General features: G+C 52.2%; 1 protein-coding gene across 1 annotated transcript in view; it reads left to right on the plus strand.

Annotated features, from left to right (window-relative positions):
• The first annotated feature begins 5,146 nt into the window (after positions 1–5,146).
• The window catches only part of GRIK3 (glutamate ionotropic receptor kainate type subunit 3), a 122,036-nt gene continuing 102,773 nt past the window's right edge, over positions 5,147–24,409 (plus strand). Inside the window, exon 1 of the mRNA XM_087760817.1 lies at positions 5,147–5,385. Within this exon, the coding sequence (XP_087616943.1) occupies positions 5,271–5,385 (115 nt within the window). The 5' untranslated portion in view covers positions 5,147–5,270. The remainder of the gene's footprint in view (positions 5,386–24,409) is intronic.

The raw sequence follows: 24,409 nt of genomic DNA on the forward strand, positions 1-24,409 counted from the left end.
TCTGTTCAGACACGCAGGCCCCACACGCGGCTCTGATCAGAGTTCTCCCTGTAGCACTGGCCCCCGTGAACATCCCTGCTTGCGAACAGGAGTGCAGCCGTCGCTACCAACTCCCTTCTCATTTTCACAGTTTCCGTGGAGCATTTCTGCTCTCTGGTTTGACAGGAGCTCGCATTCTCCCAGTGTGTTTGCCTGACTTTCACAGTAATATATTCAGCAGAACTGGATACGTTTCAAACCAGCTATTACACCACAGTATGTTCCAACACAAATATATGCAGTGTAGTGCAGCAACAATTCTTCTAGGAGTATTACTCTGTAACACAGATTTCAGAAAAACCACATTTCCCTACCTGCTCCGATGCCCGCCGCACCTCCCTCGCAGTGCGAGGGCTTACGGAGCAGACCGCGCCGCAAAACGCTTCCCGGGCAAGCTTGCACGAAATTATTTAGAAAGAATAAATCCGATAAAAATTTAAGAAGTGGGAAATCCCCAGACGTTCAAACCGTGCGTCCAGCAACGCGTCGTGCAACACGCGAGCGGTTTCTGGCGTTTTCCTCGGTCCCTCACCCCTGGTGGGGATGGCAGAGCCGCCTGGTGCCTCCATCGCCGCCCCGAGCCCCGCCAACTGCAGGCAAAGCACAGGGAAACACAACGCTTTTCCCATTCACGGATGAAATACTGAGTAGGAAGTGGGAATTCTTCCTCTTCCCCCCCAAAACCAAGCAAAATATAACACAGAATTACAAGAAGTTCGTAGGGACAAACACGGTTTCTTGCTGTTTGCTTTTGCAAGAGCTCCTAGGGCGTGGGTGGCACCGTCACCTCACCCCAGCTGCCTGCAAGGAGTTAATGCCTTCCACAGCAATAAAGTGCCGAACAGACCCACGCTCTTTGGGGCAAAGCCGCCCTCTCCCCGGGCGCGCTGCCGTGCCCAGCCTAACGCAGCCCTCGGCGCTCCTCAGTGCCATTACAGCTCCCCGGATGATTATTTCAGAAGGAATCCTTACTGTATCTAAACTTGCCATTTAAAAAAAGAAAATCTACTGTGACATATGCAGAGCGGCAGGAGGAGTCAGAATTAAAATCAGAGTGTTAAAAGAAGAGAAGGGAGAAGAAACGAGCGCACGATCAGACAGGAGAGGAAAGAAAGGAGGGACTCTTCGTAAGGGGTGAACCCATGAACCGCAGGCTTAAATTTAATTTAGCAACCCATCAATCAAGCTGCTGGGTGTCAAAGCCAAGGGCTAGCTGGGACTGTTTCAGTAGAGGGCACTCAAGTCCCAGAAATCTGCATTTGCCAGCCCCGGTATATTCACTCTCTGGTATTTTAGGAGACGACTTTAGCACATGAATCTCAGTAATGTGAGCACTGGGCCTCATAACTCACATTGATTGTGGTTATATTACACCTGATGCATATAAATCTAAACAAAATGCATGTGGATGTAGCTAATTCAAGTGAACCAGTTTAGATACCATTAAAAAAAATAAAGAGAAGCCTCTTTTTCTTCATTAGCATGGAAAAATACCATGGCTATAGAAATGCTTATGTCTGTTTCTGCAAGGTTCATACTTCTGCTGCTGCTCTGAAGCATAGATCTTATTTGAAAAGGTCCTTTGTCAATCAGCATTTTTCCCCAGATATTAATAATTTCACCATTTTTTCCACTTTTGCAAGCAGTTCCTTTTCATACTCAAAAATAAAAAGCCTTACATTCATAGTCCTTAGAACATCCATAAATATACAGCTTATTTGTAGGTGAAAGAACCGAGATTTTTATGTATATAAAAGAAACCCATAAAATGTACACGAGTATCAGAGTCCTATCCGTGTAATAAATGGGGCTCTAAATACCACACACATTCACTGTAAAAAAGGCAGCATGAAAATCTAACATATCCAAATGTCCTCATCACAAACTAGGAATATCCAAATGACTTCTTCTAAATGGTACACTATGTTCATAAGTTATAAATACAGCGGAGAATTTGCACTAATTAATACACTACAAAATGATGAATTACTGCATTAAAGCTATTTTCACAGCGGTTGTGAACTGCACAAACACCTTACAGTTTTAGCATCGCTGTAACGGATCGTAGAAGAACACCAAAGCCCTTCCGCTACCTTTGGCTGTCCTTCAGCAAGGCAACAGCCACAGACCCCCGAACAAGGTCCTAACTCACCCCAAGGTGAGCTCACCCCCTCCCGAGGAAAGGCTTGACCCACGCGCCCCGGCCAAGCGGGTCAGCCCAGCGTCCCCCCGAGCAGGGCCGGGCAGCACTTACCCCCCCAGTCGCACCGAGACGGAGCTCCGGTCCTGCGAGGTGCTCTCTTAGTCTGGCAGATCTCTTCTCTTTTTTTTCAGCCATTTTGTCTTTGCTATAATTACATGCTAACGACCTAGCTCCACCGCAGCTGATGGAGGGCTTGGCCGCATGGTCATTGCTCGCAGGTGTGGGCCTGGGGGCAGTGCATCCACAGGCAACACATGAAGCCAAATAGTCTCTGTGGGGAAAAAAAATCATCTAAGGCAACTATGGTGCAACATCTAAGAGTAGTTTCAAAATTATCCCTCTTTTTAACCACGACGTGGAACAGCCCTGGGATCCCCTTGGAGGGCAGCAGGACGCTGGCAGGAGAGGGGAGCGCGGCCAAGCCCCACGCGAGGGACGGGGCTGGGGGACAGCGGGGGAGCTCAGGAGTACGAAGGAAGGGAAGCACAGCCCTGATCTGCGGTTCTGTACGCCGCTCGGATTGCTTCGGGAAGGAAAGGCCCTGCAAGCCCGGAGGCCTGCAGCTACAGAGCGCACCTCTGCCTGGTGCCCAGGCACCTTTGGTTTGCTATCCAGCTTCTGCTGAACGATTGCCCCTGTCCTGCCTTTCTGAGCAGCACAGGCTTCCTTCTCTGACCTACATACACGCCGAGGACTATTCGTGACCTCCACACACCCATCAGATACTAAAATCAAATAAGATAACAAGAAATAAACTATTTGTGCTGGTACTGCAGTAGGATCCCGAGGCTGACGCCAAGGTTAGAGCCTTATTACCACCTGGTGCCAGGAAAAAGGCAAGAAGCAGCACCTTGACACTAATAACCTAACAGAATGTATCATCCTAGCTACATTTTAATTTAAACAGTCCACAAAACCTGAGTCTCTTGTCCAGAGCTATTGAAAACCGAACTCTCTTCTCTACATGCTGGAGTCTGCAAAGAGTAAAGAACAGCCCCAGAAGAGCGAGCCCTCTCCCTCCCAATAGGTTTGTGGGGCTTTTTTATCTCCAGGTGCAAAGATTCACCAGGTTGTGACATTTAATTTTATAACGTTCACAGAAACAGCTGTCCTTCATTTAAGCAATAAGTAAAGAAAGTTTCTTCCATGCCCTTTCGCTAAATCTTATCCTTTTTGGTGCCATGAGGGATAAAAATATCCTTAACACGAGACACCCTTTTCTGTAACTGTCTTTGACACTGGTAAGAAGATTTCGTGCTGGACGCTGGGGGCTCTGCCTGCCCGTGATGAACAGTAACACCTCAGCGAGCGAACTCCTGCAGGGTGCTTTGCAGATGCTGCGTAACGCCTTTGCCTCTCTGGCTTGGCTCTTAGGTAGGAGTAAGGAAGAGCCTCCTCCAGCCTGCGGTAGGGCTGGGAGCCCAGGCCAGGCTCAGGGGGACCTCCCCATCGCCCACATCAAGCACGAGCCAAACCACGGCACCGGGTGCCCGGGGAGGCTTTAGGAAGAGTTACGCCAGCATCTCCAGGAGGCATGCAGATCCCCCAGAGACTCTTCCAGCTTTTCCTTACGATTCCATGATGACGACAGCTATCAGATACCCTGGCCGATCCCCCCGCTGCTCCTGCTGTACAGAAGCAGCCAGAGATCAGACACCGCCACGATGGGCGCAGGGGATGCCCCCGCGGGTCTGCCTCACCGCAGCAGCCCGTGTGCTCGCTGCCTGCTGTCAGATGCAACACCCAGAAACTTTTCTTTGAGTTTTATGATTTACCTACATCCCCTCCTCCGGTTCATACATTCAGGCTAACGGAGGCTGGTCGGGGATGGATGGGTCGCTGGAGCGCAGGACAGCGATCGGCTTTTCTCCCAGCGCAGAGCACGCCGAGCTTGCTGCTGGGGAAAGCGATGGACAAGGAAAATTAAAGGATGAACAGAGTAATAGTATGTTTGGAAGAAAATTAAAGATTTGCTCTTCAGATGTTCCAGGCGATGTAGTTAGCAGACAGCTGGCAAATGGGAGCGATTGGAAATGATGGAATAGATCAAATTATTTAAATGAGAAAAAATAAATTCGCCCTAGCCTAGCCCAGCAAGTTGACAAAGCAGCCTACTTATCCGCTGCATGTGCAGCCCTTTGTCTCTGTCACCGAGGTCATTAAACCCCCGGCTGCGCAGCCCGGGCTGGGCGCCCGCCCCCGGGTACCGGCGGCCCCGACCCCGACCCCGACCCCCCGGTCCCGCCCGCCGCCCCCGGAGCGGCCGGGCCCCGGCCCGAGCGATGCTGCCCCGGGGACACGGGGGACACAGGGGACAGCGGGACCCGCAGGGCCGCCGGGGACATAAGGGACAGCGGGGTCTCCGGGGACAGCGGGGCCCCCGGGAGGGCACCGGGCGCCCCGGGATCCGCGGGCCGGGGGGGCCGTCGGGGGCGGAGGGACGCCGGGACCCCCGGGGCTGCCGGTGCCCCCGCTGCCCCCCCGCCGCCGGAGGGTCCCCGGCCGCCTTCTGCCCGGCGCCCGCCGCCGGCGCTGCCCGCCCGGGGGGACCCGCGGAGCCGGCCCTGCCCTCGGCCCGGGGGAGCGCCGGGGGGTGCGGGGGGGTGTGCGGGGTGTGAGTGTGTGTGAGCGTGTGTGTGTATGAGTGTGTGTGTGCGCGTGTGTGCGTGTGCGCGCTCCGCTCCGGGGCTTTGCGCGCGCCGCGCGCATCAGCGGTAGGAGGGGACAGAGCCGCTCCTGCGGGCGCACCGGCAGCCCCGGCTCCGCAGGTGCCGCCCGACCGGCACCGGCACCGCACGGCGCGGCGCGACGCGGCTCGGCTCGGCGCGGAGCGGAACGGCTCGGCTCGGCTCGGCTCGGCACGGAGCGGCTGCCGCGGGACGGCCCGGCGCGGCCGCACTAAGATGTGCCATGAGCGGTCCGGCCTCGGCGCCGACCGGCCGCTCCGCCTGAGCCCCGGGCAGCAGCCGCCCGCTCCCCCGCTGCCCCTGGGGCCGTAGGGCCGCGCCGGCCCGCGCCCTCCCCAACGATGCCCCTTCTCTGGCCGGCTCTCCGCGGCGTGCTCTGGGAATACTGGGCAGCGCTCCTGGTCGGCGGCTTCTGGGGCCAGTGCTCGCACGGGATGCCGCATGTCATCCGGATAGGTAAGGCCGCCTCTCCCCGCGGGGACGGGCCGGCGGCGGCGGGGCGAAGTTCCGGGCGCGGTGGCGGGGCGGGGGATGCGCTGCCCGGTGCCGGGAAGGGCGCTGCCAGCGGGCGCGGGGCGGTGAGGGGCTGTGTCCCGGCACGGGGGGAGGGCTGCCGCCCCGCTGCCGAGGGGGCAGAGTGCCCGGTGCGAGCAGCCGCCCCGGGCACGCCGCGACGGGGATGCTGGGCAGGGTGCGAAGAGGAGAGGAGGGATGCTGAGCCCCCGGAGAGGGGAGATGCTGAGCCCCCGGAGAGGGGAGATGTTGAGCCCCCGGAGAGGGGAGATGCTCTGCCCCCGGAGAGGAAGGATCCTGAGCCCCCGGAGAGGGGAGATGCTCTGCCCCCGGAGAGGAAGGATCCTGAGCCCCCGGAGAGGGGAGATGCTCTGCCCCCGGAGAGGAAGGATCCTGAGCCCTCAGAGAGGGGGGATGCTCTGCCCCCGGAGAGGGGAGATGCTGAACCCTGGAGAGGGGGGCTGCGGTGCCCCTGGAGAAGGGGATGCTGAGCCTCTGGAGAGGGGGGGTGCTGAGAGCCCTCAGAGAGGGGAGATACTCTGCCCCCGGAGAGGGGAGATGCTGAGCCCCCAGAGAGGAGGGATGCTCTGCCCCTGGAGAGGGCGGCTGTGGTGCCCGGTGCGAGGAGGGCTGCCGTGCCCCTGGAGAAGGGGATGCTGTGCCCCTGGAGAGGGGAGATGCTGTGCCTGCTACACGGAGGGCTGCGGTGCCCGGTGCGAGGAGAAGTGCTGTGCCAGTGCAAGGAGGGGTGCTGTGCCGCCGCGAGGAGAGGCGCTGTGCCAGTGCAAGGAGGGGTGCTGTGCCGCCGCGAGGAGAGGCGTTGAGCCTGCTGCAATAGGGGTGCTGTGCAGAGGTGCTTTGCCCCCGGGCCAGAGGTGCCCAGCACCAGGGACGGGCAGTCTGGGGGGCCCGCGGCACCAGCCCCGCTGCCCAGAGGATGCCAGTGGGCTGGCTACGCCGCAGCCGCTGCTGAGGGCCAGGCGTGTTTCATTAAATTGCTGAGGTTCTGGGGAAAATTAATTTTTAATAATGTTACATAAAGTAATTGCACAGATAACAGCTTGGGAAAGAGTCTATGATCTTTCTTTTTCTAATTAAACGAGATACTTGTTTTAAGCGTGTTATGTAAAAAACGGTGCTGATTTCCTGTGACATCCCATGTACTTTGCCATCGGTACACATTCCCAGGGATTTGCTGTCTGCCTAGTAAAAATTATAAGGACAGCTTTACCTGTCTTTCCAGGGACCAAATTCTAACCCAGAAAAACTAGTGAAAACTGAATAGATTTGTGAATATTTTAAAGTGGAAAAAATGGGTCTGATTTATCCCAGTGCAACTGCACAGCAGCAATGTGAAAGCCAGTAAGAGAAAAACGCTTGTCCTGAGGGACAGCCGCTTTCTGAAGGGAAACACTGTCACCTCCAGCACGGTTTGGAGCGACCGCATGGCCCAGATCATCTCACAGACAAGGGCTTGATTCCTGCAGGGTGAACATCTGCTCTCCCCTGGACTGCTGTGAACCAGGCTCTCCAGGCTGACGTGGCCCTGTGCATGTTGCAGTGCCAGAAATGTTGGTGGAAAAGGTTAATGGACCTGCCTCTGGGGCCTGGGCCCAGGCGGCTGCTGAACTTTTACTCGAGCCAAGCTGCTTGGTATGCTCCGCCACAGCCTGGAACAGCTGGAAATGTTGTGTGCGACAGAAGCCCACTCCCAGGAAAGCTCCCGTTGCTGCTGACGCCGGGCTTTGCCAGTCCCACCACGCGAGCAGGGGAGGAGGCGTCCCGCTGTGCCGTGGCAGAGCCCCCCCCCATCGATCACCAGCCCGTCCCCACTGAGAGCACCGCAGTGCAAACGGGTCCCAGGGCGCAGACCCCCGTCGGGACCGTAAGCTGGGTGCTTGGGGGGTCCTGTCGCAGCCGGGAGCGCTGGGCTTGCAGCTCGTCCTGCTTTCGGCTTGGCAGCAGCGGGCCTGATTCTTGGTGGGCAGACCCCGCGTGCTGCCAGGCTGATGCTCCGGAGGCGGCGTGCAGGGGGCTGCCGCTGCGCAAGCAGACGCTCGCAGGGGAACGGGCTGAAGTCACGGGGGGGTGCCGAGACCTCTGGGAATACCAGCGTGGCTCGTGGGAGACGTTCGGGCCCAGGAGCATCCCTGTGGCTCCGTGGAGATGTTTAGCCTCACGTCCAGGTGCCTCAGTTGTCCTGAAAATGGATTTTCTAGCCAGGAATCGAAGCAATCGCACAAAAGGCTGGAGGAGCTTTCAACCCGGCAACTGCTGCCAGCCCTTCACCGAGATCACTTGGGTTTGCTGTAGCTCCGCTCCCCTTCACCTGCGGCTCCCCGGCTCGGCGGCCGCCCCAGGAGCAGGGCGAGGGGGTGACCTGCGCTGGGCTGGTGCAAAGGCAGCGAGGCGGCGGGCAGGCAGGCAGGCAGGCAGGCGGGCAGGCAGGCAGGCAGGCAGGGCTGCCCGCCGCGGGAGCACTGCTGTGCACCGCCTCTGCCAGCACCGCCGTGCCTTCCGCAGCAGCGGCCTTGCTTTAATTGCTGAGAAATACCCTAACATCCAGCATCTCATTTAGCCTTTTCCTTGATCAGTAAAAGAAGAAACTTAAAGATCAGAAAAAGGCTTTAAACGGGGCTGCGGGGAGATCTGTGTTTACCTTCGCTCTCAGCTAAAACTGGCATAATTTTGACCTCTTTTTCAGCCCACTGGAAAATTGCAGCTTTTTCCCCCTGCATTAATTTGTGCAAAGCTGCCTTGGCTTTCAAGTAATTCTTTTAATTATTAGGTTATGCCAAGAAGTGGAGAACACTTAAATAAGTATTGTTTTAGAACTGAAAATCAAACCAGAGAGAAAATAGGTAACTTTTCAAAGCTCTCGTGTTTTCCTATGAAGCTGACTACTAAAATAAATACAGGGAGAGATATCAAAGAAAGGGAAGGAAAAGCCAAAAGCACTCTTTCTCTCACGAGTAAAATATAAATATTTAGTCTACACATCTAAACATAATCCATACATATACGTGTACAAAGAAAATCTGTGCCTCGTTGCTGGATTTTTTTTATTAAGTAGGAGTTTGTATCTGAAGCTTATTCAACAGCTGTTCAATTATTATGCAATCTGTTAAATATTTGAAAATGCTGTATCAGAAAACACCATCTAGACCGGCTGCACGCTCAAGGTGCTCAATTCGGCTTCGAGTTATTCTGGTATGAAGACAGATAACCGTAACGGTGTGAGTGGAGTTACTCCGTGTTTACACCACTGTGACTGAGCTGTAGTCTGTGACGCTGCCAGCCCTGGCTGCGGCTGAGATCGGTGAGATTATACCTGTTATTAAGTGCTGCACTGAGCAGCCGAGTATTTGCAATATCGTGCCCCTCATATAGTAAAAGCAGTGAGCGCAAGATGATTAAGCTACCGTAGATAGCCTATTTATCCAACCTTTCTCTTAGATTAAAAAGCAGTAGTAGCACCCCTTCAAAGTGACAGACGAGAGCTTGATGCCATTTTGCAGAGCCTGATGGCACGGGCCCTCACAAAGCAAGGCGGGAGGACTGGAATCGGTGTCCCAGGTGGAGCCCGAAGGACTGGCGTTTCGTAGCAGACCCGTTTCAATTGCCGTGCTTTCCTGAAGCATCATCAGAAATTACTCAGAGTGATTATTTTGATGGATGATGTGTTAGCAGGATATACGTGCAGATCAGATGGATGCCAACGGTTTGAGATTAATAAGTAATTGTAAAAAATAGACCACAGGAGTCGTCATTCCAATTTTAGCACTCGCATTTGTTGATTAGTGGGTTGGTTTGTATTCAAGTGCTGCTGAGGGGGTGACACCAAAGCCGTGCAGCCCCGCTGCCACCGTTCCCCTTGGCCAGCCCTGCTGCAGAAGCGGTGGCTGCCACCCGGCCCGCGGGCGGGTGGTGACGGGCAGGGGCTGCAGCCAGGTCCCCCAGCCCCGGCTGCACGCTCGCCTTGCCCTTCCTCTGCAGCAGAAGTGTGCTGTGCCTGGGGGGATTTCATTTTGCTTTCTACATTTTTAAAAGGAATCACCTTCACCCCGGGTTCTTGCTCTTGTTCTGTTGTTTGTTTGGGTTTTTTTCACTAAGGTTATATTCCCACTGATATTTGTGGCAATAATTATACCTCAAGCATGTTTGAAAGGCCCAGTCTTGTATCACTGAGGTCGCTGTGAACAGGATCGGGCTCCAGCTAAGCTTTTAAACAAACAGTCCTGCATGGAGGAATTCACTGGATTTTATTTCTTGTAGTCTCTTTCTAAGCTGTGTTTGCATAGAGAAGGGGTCAGGGCATCGGTTGTTTGTATGATTTGCAAGTAACACAGAAAAGACAATCAAAGTGGATTGGAGTCTGTGAGGAAAAAAAATCATTGATTATTTTATACAAATACACAGAAAACAAACTCTGTGGATAATTATCATCCTCTGTGTGATTGGCTTTTCTGAGGCTTATTATGCCTGTCTGGAATTTTATTTTGAAATCACCTTCCCACACTCTGCAAACGAAGTTTTATTTTTAAAAATAAAGGCAAAAGCAGGCTTTTCCAGGCTAAAAAAGGCAGTGCCCACAGGGCTGGGAGCTGCACGGCTGTGGGGTGTGAGGATGCTGGAGGGGTAATCCTCAGAAAGGCAGCTCGAGTGTTTTTCTGTTCAGCTCAAGCTTGATGACGGGTTTGCTGGCGTCCTTCGGGGAGGGTGGCAGGACGGCCCAGCCCGGCTCTCCGGCCGGGGCTGCGGCGTTGGGTGGCACCAGGGTGCGAGAGGGGCTGAAGCCCCACCTGCACACGCTGGCCCGTGGGTGGGGGGTTTCTCACCCAGAAAGCGGGGCGCACGCTGACCGAGACTCGCCTTTTTCCCCTTTTCCTCCAAACCGATTGCAGTGCGTGTTTGCCTGCTCTCCGAGCCCTGTGGGCAGCCGCTGGGTGCTGCTGGCCAGTGAGGGTGCAGTGGCAGAGCCGAGCCGGCCCGAGCCCCCGCCCGGGGCCTGGGGGTCACCGAGTGAGAAGCAATGAGAAATTGCTCTCCGTGGTTGGCGAGGCAATGAAACGTGGCGGGGTTCAGAAACTGAACCGAGATGGTTACGTTTCCCCCTCCCCGAAGCAAACAGCTTCAGAGAAGCAGCTTCGCAGCACCTGAGACCAGCCTGCAGGCTCAGCAAACGTTAATTGGGGGAATCTTCCCTGCGGGCAGCCTGACTGCCCCCATCTCTGCCATTTGCTCCCCAGTTTGGAGCAGAAGCACACAGAAAGCAGGGCTGGGTTTCCCCTGGCCCAGAGGCACCAAGCCGAGGGCCGGGAGCGGGCTCGGACGGAGCCCTGTGTGCTGCGGGTGGGGATCTGCAGCGGTGCCGATGCCGTCTCACACGGGTGCTGGAGATGAGGATCTGGCCCCCGAGCCTCCTGCGGCCGAGCACCTCGAGGGGCTGCTGCAGGATCCTGCTTTCTGCATGTTCACTGTTGCCAGTAAAGTGCTGGTTTTGGTTTGGTTTGGTTTTCCTGGTTTTAAATCACTCTATTGCCTATGTGGCTTCTCCTGTGCATTTCCGTGTGTATTTCTGTGGCCACGCACCCATTGTTCAAGCATTTAATGGTTGATAAAGTTATTTCAGGTCATGAGATGCTTTGTGTGTCAGATAACGTATTCTAGTAATTTCAGCAGGATATAAGGGTGGCAGTGTAAATTGTTTGGTGGTAAATTAATTCTGAATACATTTGAATAACAATGTTACCTCTTGATCGCAGAATAGTCTAATTATTTGATCTTGGCATCCTCTTGAGAACTTCATACAGGAAATTAAGATCAAACCACAAACCAGAAAAAAATAGACCCTCATTCACCATAGGGCAGGAGTACCGCCAAAATAAACAGACCTACTTAGTGCTGGGCTGCTTCCTCAGGGCGGGCACGTTCCCCCGACCGCGTGCACCAGCACGTCGCCATCGACGTGATTTACGCGGGACTTGAGGGGTGAAGGAGCCTGGCGTGGGCTTTGCGGTGGCTGCTCTGCCCTGCGCCTGGCACCCGCCTCTGCAGCGGGGGACGCGCACCTTCGCAGGGGCGGCTGCCTGCTCCTGCCGCCGTGCCGCTTTTGGTGTTATCACCAGCAGGTGCAAATCTGCTGCCGCCGCTTCAAACTTAATTTCTCCATTTCTGGATGTTTTTATTGATGAAACTAAACGGAGGTTGATATTATGAAAAGGTTTCTGTAAAGCCTTCACGACACAGTCGTGCACAGAGCAATACTAAACGTAACTCAATCTCCAGCAAAGTTGGGTCTGTCTTGTCCTGGTAAATGAAGTGCTCCTTTGCTACAGATCAGCAGTGTCGCTAAATTAGCTATCCTAAATGAAATCCAGCTTTTCCTTCTCTCGTCTGCTGTCAATGTGATGCCCGAAGTCAGCCGGGCCCGGCATCGGCAGAGGGCACTGTGCCTCGCCGGCTCTCGCCCTGCGCGTGTTCCTGGCCACCTTCTCCTCCCAGCTCCTGAGGGCTGCTGCCTTGTGTTAGCTATCATCACTGACTGGCACGGAGCAGCTCTGCCAGAATAGCTACGATGCTGGAGTCTCTCGTGGAGACACAATATCAAATAAAAGCCGACACTGCACAGTCTGTTCGTAGCAAGCATTAAGCCTCGTAATCCAATGTACTGCGTTTCTCCACCAGTTATGCTGTGCAATCTCCTTTCCCTCGTTTTGGCTAGGGGTTTAATGTGATGCCGTCTAGACTTTTTTCCTTTGCATACTCAGAAGACAGGCTGCTGGAAGTCTCTGGCGAAGGCAGATAACGAGTTGAAAGCCCCAGAACTCCATGGGCGAGGGGGGAGAGAGGCAGATGTTGGAGAGGAGCTGAGGGCTGAACGCGAGGATAAAAACTGCGCTATGGCGATGTCGCCAAAGGGAATAGATGTGAAATGAGGAGTGCTGGTTGTCTTAAAGCCATGGGGATCGAAGTCGCCGTGACTGCAGACGTTGCTGTTTGCAGTGGCTGCATGGGGGATCCTGACGCTCCAGCAGTGAATCCTGCGGGCTGCTGTGCCCCTCAGAGACTCAAGCCTGGTTTGTCAGGCAGGGATTGTCTCGGTTTGGGCTGATGTAGAGAGGATTCAGATGTGATGGGGCTTTGTGCGTTACTACTGCTGTTCATTAACAGTAAAAACAGGGATAACGTGCTGGTATTTATCACTGATAATAAACCCTAAAATACAAGCAGGTCCTTACCACAAGTAAGAGCCCTCAAAGCAGGTGGAAGGCTCAGCTCACTGCTTTCTCTTTGCTCCAGCACCAGCTTTTCTTTGTGGCTGCCTCTGTTAACCCCTTTGCTCTCGCCTCCTGCTGCCCCCCCTTGCTGTGCTGCCCCGCAAGGAACCTTCCTCTGACGTTCCAGCTTCATTGCGCTGGATTGCACTACGAGCCGCTCGCCATGGCGAGTGTTACCTGACCGTTAGCAGCATCAGTCCCTGTCCGCGGCAAGACATTGTGCATAAATACACGAATACGGATGCGACTGCTCCGTTATTTCTGGGAGGGAAGATAAGCAGGAAAATGCCGTTCGGTTGCAAACACCGCTTGGGAGAGCCGGGGGGTACCCGTGCGTCAGCGGCAATCCCCAGTGCTGCTCCGAACTTCCCCCTGTGCACGCCGAATTGTTCAGCCTCTGCAGCAGTGTAAATAAGGATAGGAAAGCAAACACTGGCTATTGGTGACAGAAGGCCACTTTGCTTTATCTGTATTATTTAATATTTTAGCCCAGGGACCTGGTCAGACTTTGGTTTTTGTTGCTGTGCCCCAGCCAACAACCAGTACCCCTCAGCATGGGGTCAAATGCCTGGAATAAAAATCAGAATTGTGAAGTAGTAAGGGAGCAACCGGCACATTCAGTATTACCTCCTTGGGCTTGGGACAGTCAGGAAAGCATCGGGACCTGGAAAGCAGCCAGAAGGACTGGGCTTCAAAAGACTTGGACTGCGTGGGTATGGCCCCAGAGTGATCTTGGCTGGGCACGCACCTCTGCATCGCCCGAGGTCTTGGGGTGTAGAACGCAGTCGGTGGTACTGCTGCAGCTGCACGGCGTCCGAGAGCAGCGCGCGGCGTGCAGCATCACCGCAGGTCACCCTTCTCGGGCTGTCACGATACAGATTAGCTGTCACACACAGTTGCGGGGGATAGCAAACACCTCAACACTTTCATTTTTCAAACAGCAAGCCGGGCTGTGCTAATTCACCTGGGACAGTTTTTCTCCACCGTGTTTGATGTAGAAGGCCCACCAGTTAATTCACTTTATGAGGCCGTTTTCTGTCACTATGCACTGCTGGTAAATACTCCACCGGCACGGAACCCGTCCTGCTGGGGATGCAGGAAAGGAGGGAGGCAGCGGGATCTCGGGAAGCCGGACAGCCCGAGCAGGGCAGAGGAGCGCGATCGGTAGCCTCAGGTAACGAGGCAGCAGCACGGGAAGAGAGGGTTCCCTTGGCGATCACAGAATTTAAAATAATGAGATGAAGAGGATGCTGTGGGAGTGGTGGCATAAATCTGCCACGATGCTCAATAGCGCAAAAGGAAAAGAGGAGGGAAAAGGAAATACAAGATTTCTGGCTTCTTGATTAGAGGTTCCCTAAAGGGGGAGGCGGCGCAGTCTGGCACGGGGAGGAGAGAGACTGCTCAGTAACTGCTCCCTCGAAAAGTCACTCTGGTGAGACACAGGGTGCTGCATGATGGTGATAAACTGGAAAGATCTGGGCACAGGAGATTTTGGGAACGGGGCTCTGGTTTTCAGCTGTAATTTGCTCTTGCCTGTGCCCTCTGGATTTGCAGGTAAAGGCTCTCCCAGGCAGCCCCAAAGATGCTGTAACACATTTTGTCAGCTGCCTGGGCCAGAGCACGACTCCGGTATGAGATGGCTCACATGGGTATCGCACAGCAGGAGCACATGGAGTAGTCCTGCCAGCCTCCCCAGGCAAGCCCACAGTCCAGGGCAGCGCGAAAGTGCTCCTCCACCTCGCACCGGACACCAGCGCTGCTGGTGAAGGTCTGGAGAGGCACTGGTTGGTGCCTGGCCCGGCCCTCAGCCCTGCTGGGAACCGACGCACCAAAGACTCACCCACCTGCAGGAAAAGCTCCGCCGTTCGCATTTTTTTCTTTGAAGCACAGCCTGACCTTCTCGCTCAAGTCACACTAAGCCTAACACCAAAATAAGGAGTATTTGCACCTCGGATTACGAGATCAGTCTGTGTAGTTACTGAGTCGGAAAAACATCCCTGTTCAGGAAAGTTTTTAAGCAGACATATAAACCAGCTAATATCAAGGGAATAAAACAAAGACTTAACATTACATAAACGTTCAGATGGATTCTTGAATTTGGGACTTGCACTTGGCTCATCACTCTGGGAACTGGGCACCCAGGGATCCCGGCTAAGGGGTATCCAGATTCCCAGGTACCGGAGCACTAAGCACATTACAAAGGCTTTTGAGACCGATTGATTTAAATTAGCTTCCCATCCTTGACACCTGCAAACAGTAGCTTCAGGAGCATTCATTAGTGCCACTGCAGCAGTTCGGCTTATAACGGTGGTTCGTATGTCCAATAAGGAATGGGAAGAGGCCATTGACTGCTCTCGCATAGGCCACTGGATGCTCATTAGCTGGTAATGACAGTTGATTGCTGCAGCATGTCCTTTGTTCAAATTGGGGACTTCGAGGTGAACAGACCAGCTCTTTGAACTCACCAGGGACTACCCAGGGGAATAGGAACATAAGCTGTTCTTAAAATAACAGAGCTGGTACTGCAAAATCCAAATTCGATTAAAGATGTGGAAGTGTATGGTGAGAGAACCAGCATTAGCTGTGGGCGGCTTTCTCCCACTTTAATGAATAGATGGCTGTCATCTCTTACTTATCTCCCAGGATGAAACAGTAAATAAAATCTGGTATAACCCACAAATTTAGCTGAGTTACGGCTGTCTATTGGGACTGAAGTGTTAGACTTGTTGGTTAGTTTTGCAGTGAATTCAAAGCACTCAGAAGGAAGTCACAGCAGTGATTTTAAATTCCACCCCCGACGAGACACCGCGCCTGCCTGAGTACATGGGCTGAGGGAATTTTTCCCTGGCTGCGGCAGAAGTTGTATGTTAGAAACACGGCTGATTTTGTTACGAATGAAGCAAATGGCTACAGCACGTGCTTAGCAGAGGATCCGAGAAGAGGTTTTCACATGAAGGACAGACGGAGGCTTTGCTTTGGGAGCTGCACCTCCAGCTTTGCTCTCGGGGTACAACGCCGCCCTGCCGGCACGGGCGCTCCTCGGGGCCGCGCTGCGAACGTGAAACGGCGTCTGCCAAAAGGGAGCTGCTCTGCTGGAAAGCTGGCCTTTAAGTCGTCAGTGAAGAATAATGCGTGTGTCTGTATCACTACGGTGTCTGGGAATTTGAAAAAAAGATGGCTGTTTTCATTGCCATATAAATAAAGGTTTTCTTTAACGGAGCAGGTGCTGCTCGGTCTGAGTCGCTCTGATTCATGCCTCACTGGAGGGGAATTATTAATCTCTCATATTCTGCACAAGGGTGGCCGGTATATATTTTCTAGGAACAATTAGAGCAGGTCAAGACCGTTTCCTAACAGTTTCTGTAACCATTTGCATTTTTATGTACCCGGGAAGAGTCCTGATGGTGTAACAGGACCGCTGCTGTTTGGGTGATGGCTGGTCACAGCGGCAGGGTCTGGATCCTCCATGGTGGAGAAGGAAAGACAAACTCTCCTCAAAGAGCACCGTATCGGCTAATCTCTCGTTGCCTTCCTTGCCTTCTACTTTGCAGTGCAGGCAGCAGAGTTTCTTGGGCAAGAAGGCGGTTTCCAGGGAATTCATGTATTTGCCTTCTGGGGCAGTGTCAGGCCTGTAGGACACCTGGCAAATAACATCTCGCAGCAGTTTTCAATCACTGCCAACGCATGACTTGGAGCAGTTGCTCTGTTTTCTGTGTTGAGAGTCCCAGGAACGTTATGGTACCGTGATGTGACCTGGCGATTTTTAGAAATAACTCAGCTCGACAATATCATAGTCATAACTTGCAGGAATATTTGTATTCTCTCCTCCAGATTCCTGTTACAGGAGTTCTATCACAGACTGTCTCAAATGCTTTTACCAAGAGAAAGCATCCAGCCATTAGGTATTTCCTTTCGAAAGCATGTCTGTTAGCTTAGCTTTTGCTGTTATTTATTAATACTGCTATAAGGCATTTCAATGACATGCTTTGCCTGAGTTTTTTAAAAGCCTCTGACTTCACCTCGTTCCTGCTCCTTTCTTTCGGAAGCAGAAGTAGGCTCGCTACTGAGAAAGAAACATGAGCCAAACCTGCCCAAGCCAGGCCCAGAAAACCTGCTGGCCAGATCTCCAGAGGGACACAGAGGTGGATGGTTTCTCCAAGTTCTAGATATTCCATTTTTCATTTCGATTTTCCCTTGTTCTCCTTTTTCGCTCCGATTCCTGTGACGTTCCCGCTCCCTCTGCTCTGCTCTCACTCCACACCCCGCAGCTCGGGTGCCTGCTGGCGGCTCGTGGTGCACGGGCAGGTTCCTCCCCTCCGTACGCCGATGGCGCGGGGTGCTCCCCGCTCCTGAGCCCCGCTCACGGCAGGCTGTGAATCAGAGCCTCCGTGCAGCCTCCTATCTGCTGCCGCATTTTGGGGCACTTTCTTTCTCTCCGGTGATCTTCTGCGCCTGCCCCAGCTCGGCTGCCGCCGGTGCTGTACGGCAGCATCCCGGCGCAGGGTGCGAGCGCCGGGCCATGGGGCTCTGCCGGGGCACCCTGCCCGCTGGCAGCACGCCGCTCTCCGCAGGAGCGGCTGGAGCAGCCACGCAAGGAAGGTTCACTTCCTAGAGAGCTTTGGGAAGGAAAGGCGGTCATTTAGCACTGCAGAAATGCAAGATGTTGTTCCTTCACTGGATGTGCAGCAAAAGGTACATAATGATTAACCTTAAAAGTATAAGCTGCTTCTTTGCCTGTGCAAGACAGATTTATAATATTTTCTCTTTCTTTTTTAACGCTGGATTTTAGTGCAGATGGTGATTTACTGAATAATCAATTTCTTTATCTATGTAATACATTAAAGTGATCCATCAATGCCAGATAATCAATCCGGCTTGGGATTTTAAGAGTGTAAGAGTGTATGTATGCGTACTTGTATATATATTTTCATCCTGTATCGTTGTCAGGCCAAATAACATCTCCCTTTCTGTGCTCCTTTCCCAGTGACTTTTGTTTATGGTGTGTAAAAGAAAATCACGACGTTATATTACACCTTGTAAGTTTTACGGTACTTGAGAGGTTTATGCGGTATGAATGTAAAGGGCAATGCAATAATGCAAAGGGCAGTGAGACATTTTTAAGCACAGAAGGATACACACGGAGCTGCAGAGATAAATCTGGGCGGATAATCATCCCACAGTGTCTCTCCTATTTATGAGAGAAAAAGACATTCACTGCAAATCATGCTTCAGGTCACTTTTGCCCTGGTCTCTGGCTCTGCTTTGCATTACAGGCTGCTTAAATTGTTCTTAGTCTAATTTGGGCTCTCTGCCCTGGTACGCTGCCCGTGCTCTGCTCTGTCCCGCGCCCAGCCGAGGTGGGCTCACCCCGGCGAAGGACGATGTAATTCCCCATCAGCTTCGTGGTACGTTGGTCTTGGCCAGTTCAAGGACTTGAGTAAATGGAAGATCGTTTGGCTGTCCTCTGTGAGTTAGAAAGAGCTGATCTAGAGAATTAACCATGGGGGGAAGCAAGAGGAATCAAAATTACCAGACCTGAAGCTTATAGATAGTGTAGGTGAGGAAGAAGAGCCTGGGTCCAAAGTCTCCCCACAGCTGGGGTGTTTGCTGCCGGAGCCTGCTCAGCTTGAGCTGGGCAGAAAACTGCCCCCGAGAACAGGTCTGGGAATTTCAGCAGAGTGACTGTCCGTACGAAGAGCGAAACTTCACAGCATCTTGCTGGTGTTGGATTCCTTAAACAATCAAGCAATGAATCCTTCTCAAATGTGAATATTCAGAATTCAGCATTGGTAATTAGCAGTAGAACTGGAGAAAAAATGTCATTACTTTTTGAGGTCAAGATAAGTTTTATACATAGGTCACTGTTCCATGTGCTTCATTCAAAATCCAATTTGTTTTGTGGGCTTTCGATGGCAGAAACGCTGATTATTTTACTATCTCCACATGTTCAGTACTTTTGGTTGCAGGAAAAGATTTTGCCTTAATTACTTTCAGTTTTAACTGTCTGGCACAGAGACAGGATTTTCCCGATTTGAACCATCTCATCAGAAGTTGAAAACTTAGCTGGAGACTGGAAATCTCGAGATGGGGCAAAGCCTCGTGGCGTTCCCAGGGTGCAGAGGCAGGCTGATGGCTGGCCCCGTGTTTCCCAGCCTCGCCGATGGCAGCTTTCCCGCAAGGCGCTTTTAAAGCCCGCGCTCGGCAGCTCAAACCAGAGCTGGCAAAGCCAGGGCAGGCAGGTGCCTGGGCTGAGAGGAGGGGAGAGGAGAAGCCGCAGGAAAATCCTCCGAATCCTCGTCCCTCTCCTCGGGACCCCAGTTCTGCAGGGCCTGCGACCTCCGCAGGGCTCGCTGCAGAGACCCGCACCTGCTGCAGCTCAGGATGCCATCGCTGTTCAGGGGTTTTTTGCAGTAATGCTATTACCATTTTAAGCTGAAACAGGGACCTGTAAAAAGGAGGTTCTTGATTTAAATTTCTGGTCTATAAAATCTTAAAGATCTGTTCTTCCTTTATAGGGAAAGAAAACCATTTTCTTCCTCATTTTATGCACTTTTCTTCTTACGAATTTTTATTTCTGCAAGATCAGTTTTTGTCGTCTTTACTTAGAAGAAATTCAAAATGAGTCCTTGGACGTTTAGCTTCAGGGTGATATCTGGGCTTGGCTCATAATATTTGAATGGAAATAGGATCTTCAGTTTCTTTTCCTATTCATCTCCATCGTGGGGAAAGGGTTAGCCAGAAAGCGTGGTGCATGATCTTAGATAAGCCGTAACATTTTTTTAAAATGCAGAGCTTGTCTTTGCACAGATTATCAACTTCACTTAAGATCAAAGTTATAAATAAAAGTGTCGAATATAAACAATCCTCTGTTCTTCTAGCAGCTACCTCCAATCCCAGCGGTGCGTCTCAATAGACAAGACTGACTTTGTACATGCGCCCATCTATTCATAAACTGATCAGTAAAAAGATAGTTATATCCATATTTACTTAATTTTCTTGTACATTAATGGGGTGGTGGTTATTTGAGGAAAAACATGAGATATTTTCTCGTCTGCAGTTAACTTTATACGTTAAATGTGGCAATTTCAGTTGCTGGATCCATTTCTCCCAATTAGAGGGAGAGCAATGGCATACTAAAATCTGAAACCCAGCCTAATTTGCATATCCTTATCTTTACGTTATGAATTCGCATTTAGTTTTAGTACTTTTTGGAGGCAATTCTAACCTAATTAACTTTCACTTTCATTCCCCCTCTCTCTCTCTCACTCCAAGGATCCCCCCATGCCATGCCATGAGCGAAGCAACAACTCAGCCACGCAGATGAGCCACAAGCACAGCCCGCGATCCTTGGTCAGGATTAACCTTGGCAGATGCGACCTGCCACTTAGTCTTGCCTAAATAATAGCCCCAGCCCCTCGCATTGCAACTCCCCCCACGGTGTCTTCATTTTGGATGCTGAACTCCGCTCTTCACCCTCCGGCCTCAAAAGTGGAGGGAAGAAATTAATGCAGTTTAAATCTTGAACAAGCTGTACTTTCTCCTATTTTAAGAACAAACTGCATTCACAGGCTTCCTCAGCAGCTGGTTGGGATTTTCGCTTATTGCCAGTGCTTGGAAACAAAACGCTCAATATGTTCCTTGTTTCCCAAAGATCCTGCAAGGTGCCACCGGCCTGGGCGACGGCACTGCTCTGGCGCACACCACGCCGGCTGCGGTTACACACCCACCCCGCTCAGAGGAGCTGACCTGGGAGTTTTCCCCCAACCTGGTGACCGTCTATATTTAGTCCTGGCCCAGGAGTCTGATCTATATTTTTTGACTGCATTATTAAGGTCATTCTGTGTGGTTACATGATTCTTTGTGCTTTGTGAGTGTTTGTGGGGAAACCTATTTCCATATGAATTATGAAAGTTTATGCCAACAGGGCTGTAATTCGTAAATTGTTATGACAGCAGTATTTTGAAAGAAAACACAGAGAAACCAGGGTAATAAAACTTGCCATTAAGGGAATGGACTTGTGAGTCCTGGAAAGAATTCTTGTCCAAGGATTATTTATGATCATTACACACCAAAATGTGTTTTTGCATTTTTATTGCTAGCAAATTACTTGTAAACCCACTAGGGAGCTAATGATTTTTCCTTTGCGGCCATGCTACTTCATTGTGATTTTTTATATATACATTTTTGCAACCAGTTAAGCCATCACTTTTGATTTATAACAACAATAATTATCTCTAAATAGCCTGGGTGTTAAAGGGTTAACCATCCTTTGATTTCAGCTGACAAAAACTACATGACAGTGATGGATTTCAAAGGGAGAATGGCTGGTGGTTCCTGGGCAGGATTTTCTGGATTGCTTTAATGGTGCTAACTACCTCTAATGGGGAGCACGGATTTTTTATGTTCTTCAGTAGCTTCTCATTAATTTTACAGTGCGCTTGGTTGCAGATTCCCAATTTCTTGGCTTCTTCATTAGTGTTACCTATTCAACAGTGCAGAGTAATGGAAGCAACTTACTTCAGAAAGGAGCATTTGAATCCAGGTTCCTTTACAGGAGGAGAAAAGGAGTAGGAGGCTCTGGGCAGCTCCAATTAGAAGGTGGGAGCAGGGGCAAGATTTTTGAGACTTTTCCGCCTCCCCCCCGGGGCCAGCAGGCACACACAGGTCTGCGGGGCTCAGTGCTCCAGCGAGCGGTTGGCTCCGCGCGTCCCACCTGCATCGCCTGCTCCCGTGCTCCAGTCACCCAGCACCGGCTGCTGGTGCTAAAGCGGCCTGGATGCGACCCCGACAGCACAGCTGCTCCCCTGTCCATAACATGTGGCGGATTTTCCAGCCCTGCGTTCCCAAAGGGCCTCTGTGCACAGAGCCTGGTGCGGCCGTCGCTGCTCCTGCTGCCCGCCGGCTGCAGGCGGGCCGCGCTTGGCGGTGCCTCCTCCGCACGCCCTCTCCTCCAAACGCCGAGGCACTCGCTCTGTGCCGCGGGTGCCCGCTTACAGAACAGCAGCGGTTTACCCAATTACTCCTCCGGATCCGCTAATAATTCACTGTAAGAACACCGCGGCTGCAGAGAGCAGCAGGAAGCTCAAGATCAACCTTAATACGAAGGTTAAGTGAGTCCTAAATTATTCATTGCCGTGGTTACGGGGGTGATGACACCCGTTGTTTCTGGTGTGCCCTCTTAGAAAGACCCTCCTGGTGCAACAGAGGTGACGGCTGCCTGCCAGGCACCAAAGCTTGGTGGCAGGCCACCTACTGTTGTCCCTCCTGGAGCCCTTCACCCCGAGCTGGTGTCCCTGGACACAAGCAGCAAATGGATGGAAACGTTTGTTAGACTTTGGGGATCGTGGGACGTTTCTATGTTCATTACCAATGTCAGTGACAAAACCAGCATACGACTAATTGCATTTTTGATCGTAATAGACCAATTTGTTAGAGCTGCTTTTCCTTTACAGATTTTCAAAGCCTTATTTTTAGAAAAGTATTTTTTGATCTTTCGTTAGCTCCTGTTCTGCTCTGTTACAGACTCCCCGCATGGCTTTGAACAAATGACTTTGCTCTTCTGTGCCTTAATTCTGTACTTGTAAAATAGGGCTAAGCACACCCCCCGCTTCTCCAGGCCGTTGCAATGGTGAGGGTTTTAAAGACTCTGACATGCGGGTGTAAATAGCTGAGATTGCCACACCAAGGCAGGGTCTTTGAGGCAGAGCAAATAGGTATGAGCAGGCACAACCCTATTAAACTAGTGAACTACTGAGATTACAACCCGGGACTTTCTGACTGGAGTCATTCTGAAAAAAACGAATATCCTAAATATGCTTAACTGCTTATTTAATGGAGATTTTAAAAGTTATTTATTGAAATTTAACAACTGTTTACTCAATATGGGACTGTAAAGCCTTAAAAACATACTCTTAATAATCCCTTGGTATTTAACTAATGTACAATAGTGTGTGCTATTACATCCCAATTAAATCCCTATTTGAGACACTTAATTAAAAAGGAGGCTATAATAAGCTCCCGATCGTTTGGCTCCCCAGCCAGATCCATACGATCAAGGATTCTGCGTGTCAGTCGGTGCCAAACGCGTCCCGGAGCAGCCGCGCAGCCACGCAGGGCTGCGCTCCAGCGGGGCCTGCGCTGGGGCTGCCCTCAGGGGCTGGCAGCGGCGGGGATGGGGAGCTGCTGCCCGGCACGACGGGGACCGTGCGGTGCTCTCAGGCCTTGGGAGCAGCTCCTGCCCCGTACAGGACGGCTTCGATCCCGGGGCGCGGCAGAGCCAAGGTGCTGCGGGAGAGAGGTCGGGCCACGGATACTTCACGCTTCTGGATGCCAGAGCTCCCCAGGGACTGGAATACTCACTGGGGTCCACTCAGGTCAAGGATGCTCTTCACAAGCAGCAGCCGGTAAGAGCAGCTTTGGCTTTATCGCAGCCATGGGAACCAGCCTCAGGCCATTGCCCTGCAGGAGACACCACCAGCTTTGTGGCCCCTTTTGGCCAGAAGTCCTGGTGTGAAGGAGCAATCTTGAAAGGTGCACCCAAGGCCAAAATATTGTGTGATGTTTATGGGAGCCTTGGAAATCCTGCGCTGCTGCCTCCCTGCTGGGTGCCTGAACCGCACTCTGCCGCGGTCTCTTCTGCAGTTGGGAATCGCACAACTGGCCGTGACGTGCCTGTGTCGTTATCCTGTCCTGTGCCGGGCTTTCAGGGGCAGGCTGCGTTAGAGAGCGCCTCAGGACAGCCGTCTGAAGACAGCTGCTTGCCATCCAGGCAAGTGACTTCTCGCTGCCTCTCTTTAAAAAAAAAAAAAAGATCCAAGCCCCCTTTAATTCCAGCATGTTTGAAATAGGAAGTGACAATAGCTTTGTGCTAGCTCCACAGCATGATGTGATGTTCATTTGTATAAGTGATTTTTTTGTTTTTAATTATCAGCCCGAGATGCAAAACTGAGGAATATGGGGACCCCACGAGGCATGCTTGATTGTTTCAAGGATGAATTTTGTTTGTTTATCCAAGTGCTTAAATATAGCTCTTAATTGTGTGGCTGATACTATAGTACAGTGCAAAAAAAAAAAAAAAGGCAGGATAAGAGATTGGCATCCAGGAGCCTCAGGTCAGGTCCCAGCTCTGACAGAGACCCCAGGTAGCCCTAGGCAAAATACTTCAGGAAAATATTGTTCCCATTTTGGGCGTGGTGGGCAGGATGCGAGCGAGAGTAAATGCTACCGAATTCCATGGAAAGCGTGGAAAGGCTTCAGCGGGCTTTGGGTCACCCGCCGATGGTCCCCGTTTCTCCTGACACCTGTCCTTGCTTTGCGGCCCCGGAGGTCAGGGCTGGCTGTGCCTGCCCGCGCGGCGCCCGATGGAGGCCCCTGGGCAACACTGTGATAGCGACGAATGACACGGGAGAACAAAGACACCTTCACCTGTATTTTTGTATAAAGAGCCGCCCTTCGATGTGTCACTGCCCTCTCCCCCTGAATCCAAATGCTTCCAGGGACCGGGGGGCTCACAGGTTTACATAGCGTGCGTGCTGCATCGGGAGGGTCCTCGCCCCATCCTGCACCGCCGCCGACCGCTGCGGTGAAGCTGTGCTGGAGTAAGAGCGGAGAGGTGGGGACAAACGGGCTCCTAAAGCAGCTCCGCCGGCAGCACCGAGACCCCTCTGCTCCCCGGGTCACCGCCCGGG

The sequence above is a fragment of the Nipponia nippon genome, unplaced genomic scaffold, assembly GCF_047370975.1.
Source record: "Nipponia nippon isolate SJK-2023a ecotype South Korea unplaced genomic scaffold, ASM4737097v1 scaffold_23, whole genome shotgun sequence".
NCBI classification, from domain to species: domain Eukaryota; kingdom Metazoa; phylum Chordata; class Aves; order Pelecaniformes; family Threskiornithidae; genus Nipponia; species Nipponia nippon.